A 12,808-nucleotide genomic window follows, 5' to 3' on the forward strand; every position below is an offset into this window, starting at 1 on the left:
CTGGACTGAAACCTAGACAGATAGAACTAAACAAAGCTTACACAGACTAAACCTAGACAGAGGGAACTAAACAGACAGAGACCTAAACAGAGAAAGCTAAACAGACTAATCTTAGACTGAGCTAAATAGACACCTGGACAGGGAGAACTAAACAGACAAAGAAAGCTAAACAGACTAAACTTGAACACAGACAGACAAGAGAGATACAAAGACTAACTTGAAGGGCATGAGAGACAGACAAGACAGACCGGAGAGCACCAAACGAAGGTGGAATGTCCAAACAAGAAGGAGTCGTAGAAAGGAACTTAAACATACAACACAGACAAGGGACACCTGAAACAGATAACGAGGGGGCAGGACAACAAATGAGACATGGACAAGGAGGCGGAACAAAGGTGGGACTAGGGCGGAGACATGAACAATAACAAACAGTGAGCACATGGCGGGGAAAACAGACACGTCACATTACCTCAACAGACACTTACATTACCTCACCACATTGGGTTTCGCAACTTCGCCTGCTAAAAATACTCATTCATTCTTCCAGAAAAGCTGAAATGTGGTCTCACATATGTTTTCACAGTAATATATAAATTAATTTTCAAAACACTTAAACTGAATACATTACACCCATTTCCCACAAGTCAACACAGTTCCTTTATTTAGTTGTCTTATCTGTTAAATATCTGTGACATGATTTGGTCAAAATACCACAAGGATCGAACACAGCACTTTTCTTACCCTGTCTAAACAGACTGGTTATGTCTTCTATTGACAACTTTTCACACATGAAACATGAACCAAACCTGTTTGCAAAGACAGAGCTTTTGGCTGCTTTTTTTTTTTACTTTTATATTTACCTGCTTAGAGTGGTTCAAAACTTGAATATTCTATAAAAAGTATATTTGTTATTTTGCCAAATCAAAGATTTTTGGGTGTGTTACCAGCATAAGATATAGATTTCTTTGTACAGTGGAACCTCTACCTACAAACTTGATCCGTTCCGTGACCCGGTTCGTAAGTGGAAAAGTTTGTTTCTCAAGTAAATTTTCCCCATTTAAAATAATGGAAAAGCAATGAAGGCGTTCCAGCCCACCCCGAAAGTCACCCGTCTTGCACTGATATATGTTTACAAAACTCTCAAATTAGTAAAACAAAAAAATAGTAGCATTACTTAAAAAAAAAATACAGTGGTAACAGTAATAAAAAAGAAATAAAAAAGTTTTAAGTGGTATCGCTACCTTGAAGACATGACGACTGGCTGGAGGAGTAACACAGGCACTGGCTGTAAGAAGGGAAGTGGGGTTGGCTGAATGTAGGGAGACGAAGCGTAGATATGGCTTAACTTAGCACGAATTTTGATGTCTGCTATTTACACTAATGCTAAATTGCTAAAACTACAATTTGCTAATCTTATAAGCTCACTCAAGTCTGGGCGCGCTGGGAGACTCGCCTATTGGGGTCAGTGGCCATTTACAGCCGCTGGCTCGGCTGAGGCTCGTGTTCGTTTCTAGAGTCGTGGTTCTTTGGTTGAGGCAAAAAATATTCAAATGCCCGGTTCGTATCTTGGAAAGTTCGTTAGTATAGGTGTTCATTAGTAGAGGTTCCACTGTTTTGGCAAACTAGGGTGGCACAGTGGCGCAGCAAGTAGTGTCACACATCTCCAGGGACCTCGAGGTTGTGGGTTCGAATCTTGCTCTGAGGAGTTGTCTGTGTGGTTTTCCTCTGGGTGCTCCAGTTTTGTCCCACTGGATAAGCAGTTACAGATAATGAATGTATTTGCAAAATACAGTCAAAATAATCAGCCAAGACATTTGAACAGTTTGTTTTGTATTTTTGTCTGTTAAATAAGTATTCCCCCCCCCCCAAAAAAGGGAACATTTCTAGACTATTTGTTGTGCTGGGACACATACAGAATATAGAAGTGATATCTGTACCCCTCTGTCTGCCAGTACTGGTGGCACAACTACATCTAAAATCCTATTAAATACATTGATTTATTTAAAACGGTTACTGTTGCCATGGATGAGAAATGAATACCCAAATAAAACCTGATGAATTTGTATTAATTAAATTATTTTTACATGCATGTTCTTAAACATATAAAAACAGAACCACCATATCCCATCAGTTTTTGAACTTGTTGTCTATACCCATTTTATGAGCTAGCAAAAAGTAAAGCCTATGCAAATACAAATGCTGTCTTTGTAAGTTTAATTCATGCCTTTATTAAGTTGAACATTTATGAGCAACTATAATCAACTGTATAAACTACTATATTATATCATTACCTTGTCTGTTAGTTTGTTAGGACCCTGGGGCAAATAGGAAATGTAGTTCCTGTAATGGATTTGCATGGCAAATTATTTCTGCCCAGTAATCTTGGATAAAATTGATTATATTGGATTATATTTTACTGGGGCAGGTGCACCAGTAAATTGAGTCTACTGATGCCCCTGGTTCCACAGATTCTTGTTTTTATAGAATTTTGTAAAATGTTCTTGCTTTATGGAATCGCTCTTGACATGGACAAGAAGTTTGTTGTTGCTGACATTTTGGCTGCGCTATGAAGAGCATTTTCTTTTTGCCTTTTGTCAGTGTAAAGAAAATAAATAAATAAACATCAGGTCATACTGTGTCAAATGTGTTAACTCATAATATAGGCTGTGTCTGAGATCACATACTTCAACAGTATGCAAAAGGAGTACGCGAAAATGACTAGGATGCCTGAATACACAGTATTTCTTGAGCAGTTGTTGAGCAACCCTGTTGTTTTACGTGGCATTAATGTAACTTGCACTTTTTTAAAGCTGTTAGAAATGAAGGCAAGCTAATTTTGCTAGTTTAGCTATGGTAAATAAATTCTTACAGTGTATATTCTCCAAGCTACTGCACAATGCTGTCTCATTGTGGAGTTAGAATCCATTGTGAAATGAGCCCCTGTAAGTTTTGCAAAAACAGACAAAATTAGAACAATAGAGTTGGTGAACGAGGCCAGTGGGACTATTGGGATTTTTCATTGGTAGTGTGACATCATACATCAAAGGACGTTGGTAAGATGTCGGATGTAGTGCATCCAAGGTTGCGTGGATACTGCACACTCACATGCTGAATCCAATCCAGGACGTACTGTCCAAGTACGCAATTTCGGATGCAGCCATACTCTGTAAAATGTGATTTATCGTTTGGGAACTGTTTGCATTTACAGCCTATACAAAATGGTTGGTAAAATCCAATTTCGAGGTTGGAGGCTTTATGGTCTAGTCATATAAAGCAATAATTAATTATGAATATAAATAAATTTTAAAATGTATCCAGACTGTCCCTGGTATCTTTGCGGAGATTGTCTTGGCATGGAACACTCTCACTTTGCTCATACTTCTCCAGTGCTGTCTCTGCTGCCCAAGAATTTGTTGTGACAATAATCCAATAATGGTACACTGGTGACATTATGGACGAAAAATCACACGTCACTGACAAAGGCTGGTTGGGTTTGTGTCAACAGCAGCATCTACCACACTATATACACACTAAGATAGCAGCACTCTGAAGAGTGTTTTATTAGTGACATAAAGGCACAATCTTGACTAAACCCCTGTTTTAAGCAGCTCACAATCTTCTGAAAACAAATTTTCACTGCTTATAAGACTTCCGAGTGGGCAGCTATGTTTGGAACGTGGGGCCCAAGACATCACTTATATAAATAGTGTTTAATTCCGTTTTTGCCAGTTGGGGTCAGTTTTGGGGGAGAGCGAATATGTCTCTTTCGCTTTTTAGCAGCTTGAACAGGAACAATGGTCAAACAGGAGAGAACAAAAGGACAAAGGAATCATTAGGAGGAGAAAAAGTAAGTCTGCCTTTGGTTAAGGATTGGCATTTATTTCATGGGGAATACACAAACATGCAACAAGTTCATAACAGTTTTTATTAAGACATGTATTCTTAAAGCCCTTTTTATTGTTTCTTCAAACAATATTACTAAACTGTAGCCTGATATCAGTAACAGATCTACATTATAATGTACATTAATAAGACATTTCTGTTTTCCTCAAGTTGTGGAAAAATACACAAAAGCTTCAGAAACTACATGGGCACTTTATAAATGATTAACATTATTATATTAATATGGAGTTTCCTCCGGGTGCTCTGGTTTCCTCCCACAGTCCAAAAACACACGTTGCAAGTGGATTGGCAACTCGAAAGTGTCCGTAGGTGTGAATGTGTGTGTGTCTGTGTCGCCCTGTGAAGGACTGGCATCCCCTCCAGGGTGTATTCCCGCCTTGCGCCCGATGATTCCAGGTAGGCTCTGGACCCCCCGCGACCCTAAATTGGATAAGTGGTTACAGATGATGGATGGATGGATATTAATATGGATCCATCATATGAGAAAAAAATAGACACGTGAAAAAAGAGAAGGCAAAGATAAGAGATGCAAAAAATCTCTTTCAGTGCTAACATTCTTGAGGATTAACCCCAGAAAACTAGAGTTCTGTAGCAATCAAGTTCAGATAAATAACTTTTAATATTCTTTTTAGGATGGCACAGTGGTGCAGCAGGTAGTGTCGCAGTTACATAGCTCCAGGTGATTATCTGCGAGGAGTTTTGTGTGTTTTCCTGTGTCCGCATGGGTTTCCTCCTGGTGCTCCAGTTTCCTCCCATGGTCCAAAAGCTCACATAGGTAGTAGGTGGATTGGTGACTCAAAAAAAGTGTCCGTAGGTATCTGTGTGTGTCGCCCTGGCACCCCTTACAGGGTGTGTTCCTGCCTTGCACCCAATGATTCCAGGTAGGCTCTGGACCCACCACAACCCTGAACTGGATAAGACAATTCATTACAGACAATGAATGAATGAATGAATATTCTTTCTTGTAAAATATTACATTTCTGTTTAATTTCTTCTAACCATTCACTATTTTTCAACACTCTTAAATCACACAAAAAGTAGAGATGTAACGATACACAGTGACACAGTATATAACAATGCATAAATGTGACTCTGTGCTTTACAGACATGAGGCATGGTCAATAGGAGCTGCACTCAATCAGGATGAGTTTGGCAGGTGGGGCATCAAGTAATATGGTACAAATATATTTCATGGCATTTCTCTTTGAGCCAAATGATTAACTACTTAAACTGCACTACAAACTTTGAATACTTGATAGAACCTCAAAGCTTGCTCTCAGAATCACACCCTAAATAATTATATTTCCATTTTATTATTATCCACAAGTATGTTAATTGCTGCATTATTGAAATTTCACACAGATCATTCTTTCCTTCATTCTCTATAATCACTTTGTTGAGTTCAGTGTCAGAATCATAAGGCAGGAACACGCACTTGATGGCGCACCAATCCATCACAGGGCACAATACACTCACACCTATGGACTACCAGCATGTTTTTGGACTGTGTGAGGAAACCAAAGCCCACACAGACACCGGGAGAACTACTCAGAGACAGTGAGGTGACCCAAGGTGGGGATTGAACTCACAACACTGGGATCACTACCTGTTGCACCCACCATGACATCTATACACTGACACAACAAATAACTTGCCTAATACAGTATTGGTCCCCCTTGTGCTGCCAAAACATATCTGACCCACTAAAGCATAGACTCTCAAAAACCACTATATGTGTTTTGTGTTAGCTGGCACTACTATGTTAGCAGATCCTTTAAGTCCTGTAAGTTGTGAAAAACATTGATCGGAATTTTTCCCAGCAAATCCCACAAATGCTCCAGTGGATTGGAATTTAGGGAATTTGAACTCTTTGTCAGCTTCCTCAAAGTATTCCTGAAAACTGTTTTGCAGTGTGACAGGTCAAATTCTCCAGATGAAATAGGTCAATACTATTAAGAAATTCCATTGCCATGAAGGGGGTTAATTATTCTGCAACAATGTTTAGGAAGTTGGTATGTGTCAAAGAAATATCCACATGAATGCGAGGAACCAGGGTTTCTTAGCAGAATATTGCCAAGATCATTAAACTGCATCCTGGATCATGAATCTCTTTCCTGGGTAATTTGCTGATGTAAAAATGATTCATCAAACCAAGCCACCTTTTCCCACTGCTCTATGGTTTATATCTGATGCTGACATGCAAAATGTGCCTTTATCAGAGGACAGGGGTCAAATGAGCACTCGGACAGAGTGGTTACCCAACCCCATACATAGCAGCAGTTATGCATTGATGGTTCTGATTGTTCTAACACTTGATCAGCTGACCAATTTGACGAACATTGTGTATCCATGAACTTGTTGTGCAATCACTGCTTGTCATTCCTTGGACCTCTGTTGGCAGGTACTAACCACAGCATACACGGAACAACCCACAACCCCTGCCATTTTTGAGATACTCTCAGGCTAGAAATATAATTGCTGTTAACTAGGCATTCGCCTATGCATGATGGCTGCCTCACAAATCCTGTGTCTTTTGGTACATTGGTTGTGCACATACTCAGTAATTAAACACCACGTGTATGCAAGGTGCAGTACATGTGTAAACAACAGGGGCAGTGCAGATGATCACCAGCATCACTATTGCGATATATTTTGAAGAAAGGCTGTGTCAGGGCAAAGTCTACAATTACCCACGTCTTTCTCTGGTCTGCCTTCTAGTTTAGCCTGCCGTTTCAAGCGTAGCACACAGGCAAGTATTTGAACAGTAATGTTCACAACGCGGATAATTATCTACACAAAGGTATGGCCAAACAGCAAGTATATCTCTAGCCTTACACAGTTGTCTAGCCATCACAAAGTAGCTCAGCCGTTTACTCATGCCCATTTTTTCTGCCTTTAACACATTAACCTCAAGAACTGACTGTTCATTTGCTGCCTATTATATACCACCCTTCATTTGTGCCACTCTAAAAAGATATTCACATTCAAAGATGTTCATGTTATGACAGTGTGTAAATCTAATAGATGGAAACAGCGTGGCAATATTTTCTTAGTGTAATTTTGATTGAGCAAATTTGAGATTTTTCTATATCAGTTTTTTAAAACAGTCCAGATGATAATGAAAGCAGTTGTCAGTCCAGTAGGGGGCCATTGTACCCTTTAAAGGCAACGTTGATGATCCTTGGGAACTGCTGTTCTCTCTCCTTTTTGTACATGTCTTTTAAGGTGAAGATGCATGTTTAATGAAAAAAACAGCTATTGTGGGTACATGACTGAAGTTCAACTTGTAAGGTTTTATGTACTGTTTTATTTACTACAGAATCTCATTTGTAACTTGAGCTGTTTAGCAGCCTCATGAATTTGACTCTAGTTCCACATTAACTTTCCTTCAGGGAAACATCCTCTGAATTCTATAAATCTTTTCATAAACTTCACCTTTAAAAAAAGGTATCAAAACAGAATGAAGCATGAAAGAAAAAGATTTAATCCCATATCACCTCATACTGAATCTAGACCTTAATAGTGCATTATATACTTCTAATACAAATTATGTTGTATTTATACATATGTGGGAATCGGAAATCTAGTGCTATCTGCATGTGTACATTATAGATTTATGATATATGTGATTTACTATACAGGGAACGAGGAGCTATTTGCATTTCAGCAAGAAAAGCTCAGTTTTGCCCATAAACACAACAATGCGGATTAAACCAAGTTTTCAAAAATCTTCAACTTGGAGAGCATTTTCAAAAACCTTCTTTTTCAGTGTCCTAAAATGCCATTTTGGAAGGGAGGCCTAAACACAACAGAAAGCTCATTTTTTAAAAATATCCTTATACATGTGAATGGGGCCTTAGAATTTTTGCTTCAGTAGTCAAGTGAAAAGTGTTGCAGTTAGTTCTACACTGAGGTGCTGGTGCCTGACACTCTTCTCTCAACATTTCATTAAATATCATACAAGCTCAGCTCTACATATGGCAGCACACTCAGCATCATACGCCAAACACCCAGCTCAAGTTTCATGAATTTATTAACAATTCTTCCTTAGGCCAAATTTGTCCAGAATATTGTGAGAACACTGAATTTTAAACCTAGAATAGATATGAATCTGAGCATTTGTTATGTACCCAACAAAACACCCTGCATGCTAAACTCCATTTAATAAATTTCACAAAGCTTACAAATTACATTAAGCCTCTATGGAACTGCCTCCCCAGTGACAAAATAATTAGCTTTGGATAATCTGTGTTGGACATGTGAAAGACGGTATTGTGGTTTTGGCTCAGTGAAAATCCTGAAGGGTCTTCAGCAGGTGCTACAGGGCCATATGGTCTACACACACTTGACTGATCACACAGAGAGCTGTGGAATGGCACCACTCTGGGCAGCAGCATGTTCTGCCATAAAACCCAAACCAGGAGCCATGAAAACATCCACATGTACACATAATCACACACATATTCAGTCATGTGATTTTTAAAAAAGATAAACCTTTCAATATTTGCACGACATCTTAAAATGCTTCTGAGAGCGTCTTAAAATTGCAGCAGAGAGGTATATGGGTTCATGATATTACTGGAAAATGGCACAATATTCACACACACTGTGCATTTTGTCAAAAAGGCTATGACCAAAAGGTTTTGATGAATGACCTGAAGTGTGTGAGTGATAAATGAACTAATCAGCGGTTATGGGAAAAAACTAATTACAACCCCTTTAAAAAGTGACCTGAAAGCAAACCAGAGGTCAGCTGAATACAGCAAATCCATTTCTAAATACAAGCCACAAAATATCTACTTCAAAGTCAATGTCCTTTCTCCATTTACAGAATTGCATAAAAGTAAAAGTTATTCTGATGTATATATCTCAGCAGAGAAGGATGTTCTATTTACATCTAAACCATATGCTGGCACCTTATTAATACAACTTTTGAAATGTTCTTTATGTCAACTATGAAATCACTCTGAACAGCATGCAATATGAATACAAGCCTGAGTCTAACAAAAGTACACCAATATTGTTAGAGAGCTAAGCACAAGTCTGTTTTTAATGCTGGGATTTCAGTTACTTTAAACTGGTTAAACTGATCTTTAGTCTTTTGAATGTGTGAATTATTGTCTGGCTAATTGTTATTTTAATTCATCTGGATTTGCATTGCTATAAACCTGGCTGACATCGAGGGAACTATTGAATGAATAATGACTGTTAAATGATTATTGAGAGCTTCCTCTGTTGCCACGCCCTCAAAATGCCATATCATGTTAATATCCCATTTAAAATCAGACTGAAACACAAATATACAAATATACATAGGAAATATCTGAACAAGCAAAGGCAGCACAGTCCATCGGTCTAGCTCCGATGTGCTTGAATGAATTTGTGAACAAAACAAAGGAGTTAAAGATTTCAAACCTGTATGCTGTCCCCCCTGCCTGTCCTCATCTCTCTCTATTTCCAAGCTAACCAATTTGATGAGCAATAAAATCAAGAATTTGAGTGAAATGAAAAAATGTGTTTTGATGTTTGCAATTTTCCCTGCAGATATATAAAAGGTATCCAACCTGTTTATGTAGGGGAGGGGGGCAGGGAGTTAATATCATGCAGCAAAAAGGCCCCCTTTTTCAACAATAGCAGACTGCTATCATAGAAGAATTCACACCAACATGACATCATAAACATTGTGACAGCAGTAGGACTAATACCAGAAGTTCCATACATATTTTAACAGTCCCTGACACTTCTGACAATTCCACACTGTCGTATTTGGGAAAAAAAGCACATGTATTAAACATTACTAAATATCATATGACGTTTGTTCTGTGTCACGTATGAAAAAAAAATGTAATCAAATAAACTTTAGTTTATAGTCACATTTGAAGTTATATAGATATAGATATTTCTTGCTTATATTTCATAAAAGCATTACTGTAAAACTCACCAAAACACTGTAACAATAAAATAAACATGATAAAGGCAGAGCACTAAGACACAAATATAAATGATTGCTTAAAGAAAGCTGCTGTTAGAAGGATCAGGAAGACCATGATTTCTGCTTTTGAAATGTCAACAGCATTTGAAAGTGTCATCCACAAGCCTTGTAAATGCAAGTGAGCAACAAGACCATCATAAATCCTACAAAGAACTGCACAAAGAACTGTACCTCTCAAATAGGCAACAGAATGGTGTATAAAACTCAGCATCAGCTAAAGGAGAAGTTAGACCCCATTTACATCTGGATAAACTTCAAGTAACATTTATCTGTATATCTGGATTGTAGCCTGATAACATTATAACCACATTTATTAACACTTTGTACCCATATGCGCCTCTTTGTTTTGTTTTTTAATAGAAAAGTGGTTACTATGATATGTATAATATGCAAATGTTCTCAACCAGTTTCAACTGCTATTTTTTTTCCTTCCCTATTCAAAGGAAATTTACAATTATGCATGGCATTGTTTATATGCTTATACAGTCTGTTTATAAGTTGAGTGATCTTATTTAAAATGTTTGATTTTTTTTATATTATATATTGCATCTTAAGGACTGGTCATTGCAAATCAGTTTAAATTTGAAAGTAAGCAAAGGAGTCAAAAGTCATGATTTATTGAAATTTGAAATTTGAATATGATTTATCTGCTGCAGAATGAACAGGGCAAGCCCACCTCACTAAAACATCAGCCTGAACCTCCATCTTTTAGCTAGAAGTTGCCCGAAGTTTTGCTTGACATACTGCAAAGTTCTCTAGTGTATCATCAAATGTGAGGTTCTTGGAACAATCCTAAGGACAGAGAGGGGAGAGAGGTAAATTAATTGTGTTCCAAGAAAACACATTAACAGAATTGAAAGGATCTGAAAACCTAATACTCCTTAAAAAAGCCTTATGTATACTCTAATATCAGCAATCAAAACACAGCTTAGTCATAACCGTGAGAAATTGACCTCAGGTTTCACAAAAGCAAACAAAATCTAATCTAACCCCACTGCTACCCCATACAAAAACTGGTCCCACATTGGACATTCAGGGACCATCATACAACAGACCTCAAATGTCTCTGCAATAAATAATTAACGGACCAGTTGACTGACAAACACTGACTGAAACACTCTTAAATGTCCTAACATACTCATCCAATGGTCTGTTGTTCACTCGGACCTACGAAGAGCGTCTCCTAAAATATTTTTGGTACAAAGTATAAAAAGAAATAAACAGTTCCCAGACTATGTCAGACAGTAATTATAACTGGTGTCAGTCACCAAGATATTTGGATATTACATGTTATCTGTATCATCACACATCCATGCCAGCGTTGGGCATCTGTCGCTTCATACCTCCGAAGGTGGAAGGTTTGCGAGAGTTTTGTGTGCATATGTGCAATCCACTGCAGCCCACAGAATTCTGTCTCAGTCCTTTATGTTGTCCTCGCCCACACCCTGGGCTGTAAGTTCTACAATAACATTATCAAGATAGTTGGGGTCAGGGTAGCCGTGGCCAGTAAGGTTGGAACCAAACTCGGTCTTGTGGTGGATTTCATTCCAAACCACTGTGTCCGACTCTCCTGTAGTGCTGGATGTTCCAATGGTGAAGATCAGGTGCCGGTCCCAAGCCGTGATCAACAACTTTAGCACCTGACACAGACAGATGAATGAAAATTAATCAGACAGTTTACATTTATGAGCTTTTAACACTTGTGTATTAAATGTCAATGCCAGTCAAATCACATAAAAATGGTGCTAAAGATGTGTGCAGCCTTTCTCTGGAGAAGGACATTTTAGTTAAAGGCAACATCTATGATTGTGGGTAACTGCAGTTCTCCCTGATTTGTTTATTGTAAAAGGTCTGCCTGGGGCTGGGGCACTTTTCAGAGTGCTGTGCAAGTCTGGCTGGTAATTTGGTAAAGGCGCTTGAGTTTTCTTCTGGGTCACTATCTTCTTCTCCTCCACCAGAGCTTTCCCTCTGGTTTTTCTCTTGGGATTCAATATTTTATTTTCTTTACCATTTTTTGGTATAAATAAATAATTATAAATAAGTTGTGTTCTATCTTTAATTTCTTTTGTCTCATCTTGTCCCTCCCTTTTGTTTTGGGAAACTCTCTTGCCTTTGTTTTCTTTTGCTCAATTTTGAGCTGATCAGTTTTCCCCTGACATCTTGAGTTTTCCTCTCGTGTTTCATTTTGTCTCAGTATTCCTAACATCCAGAGGTGTCTCTGCACTTGAGGCCTATTTCTCTAGTGCTCTGTTGGTGGCTTGCCCTCTTTCAATCCACCCCTGGGTGAACTGCCACATTACAGCAAGACTGAGCCATTACCATGGACTCAGCAGAGTCACCAGACATAGAGCAGCTCAAAACTGCTTTGATGAGTCAGGGTGCTGCCATTGGTAGACATGAACAGACCCTTCAACAAACACAGTTTTCATCCACTGTTTGAACAGTTTTGTAGCAATTTTAGTTTGTAGTTTCATGCAGTAAGCTTGTCCTGAATTTGGAGCCCGTTCCAAACCAAAAAATGCAAAACAGGTAAAATAAATCAATATTACCCACCTATAGAGCAGGAATACACAATATCCTCGTTTGTATTGTGATTTATTTTTATAATTTACTATGATTTGTATTTTTTTTTCCATCGCCATCAGTTTTTTAGTCGCCTACAGACACTAGGGTTTTGTCAAAATACACTGGAGATTCATGCAAATACACTGGAGAGCTAGCTTGTTGTATTAAAAAGTGTTTTTTGATTAAGGTTAGCCACAGACAACAAACTGGGATTTGTCCAATGCATATAAAAACATGAATATAATCACTCACCTTTCTGCCTTTCTCATTGTCAGGCAGGTAGCAGTGCCGAGGAAAACCCCGTGCAGTGAATTTCTTTCCTGGATTAGGATGCTCTGTGGTCTGAGT

General features: G+C 38.3%; 1 protein-coding gene across 7 annotated transcripts in view; it reads right to left on the reverse strand.

Moving 5' to 3' along the window:
* Positions 1-3,868: 3,868 nt before the first annotated feature.
* Positions 3,869-12,808, reverse strand: part of dtx1 (deltex 1, E3 ubiquitin ligase) — a 59,305-nt gene continuing 50,365 nt past the window's right edge. For 6 of the 7 annotated variants that reach the window (XM_066643188.1, XM_066643191.1, XM_066643193.1 and 3 more), the window contains 2 exons: positions 12,713-12,802; positions 3,869-11,535 (listed from right to left, as the gene is read on the reverse strand). In XM_066643188.1, coding sequence (XP_066499285.1) covers positions 11,311-11,535; positions 12,713-12,802 — 315 coding nt within the window. In that variant the 3' untranslated portion in view covers positions 3,869-11,310. The remainder of the gene's footprint in view (positions 11,536-12,712; positions 12,803-12,808) is intronic. The other variant, XR_010795287.1, reaches the window with a different exon arrangement.

This window comes from Hoplias malabaricus, chromosome 14, assembly GCF_029633855.1.
Source record: "Hoplias malabaricus isolate fHopMal1 chromosome 14, fHopMal1.hap1, whole genome shotgun sequence".
Lineage (NCBI taxonomy): Eukaryota > Metazoa > Chordata > Actinopteri > Characiformes > Erythrinidae > Hoplias > Hoplias malabaricus.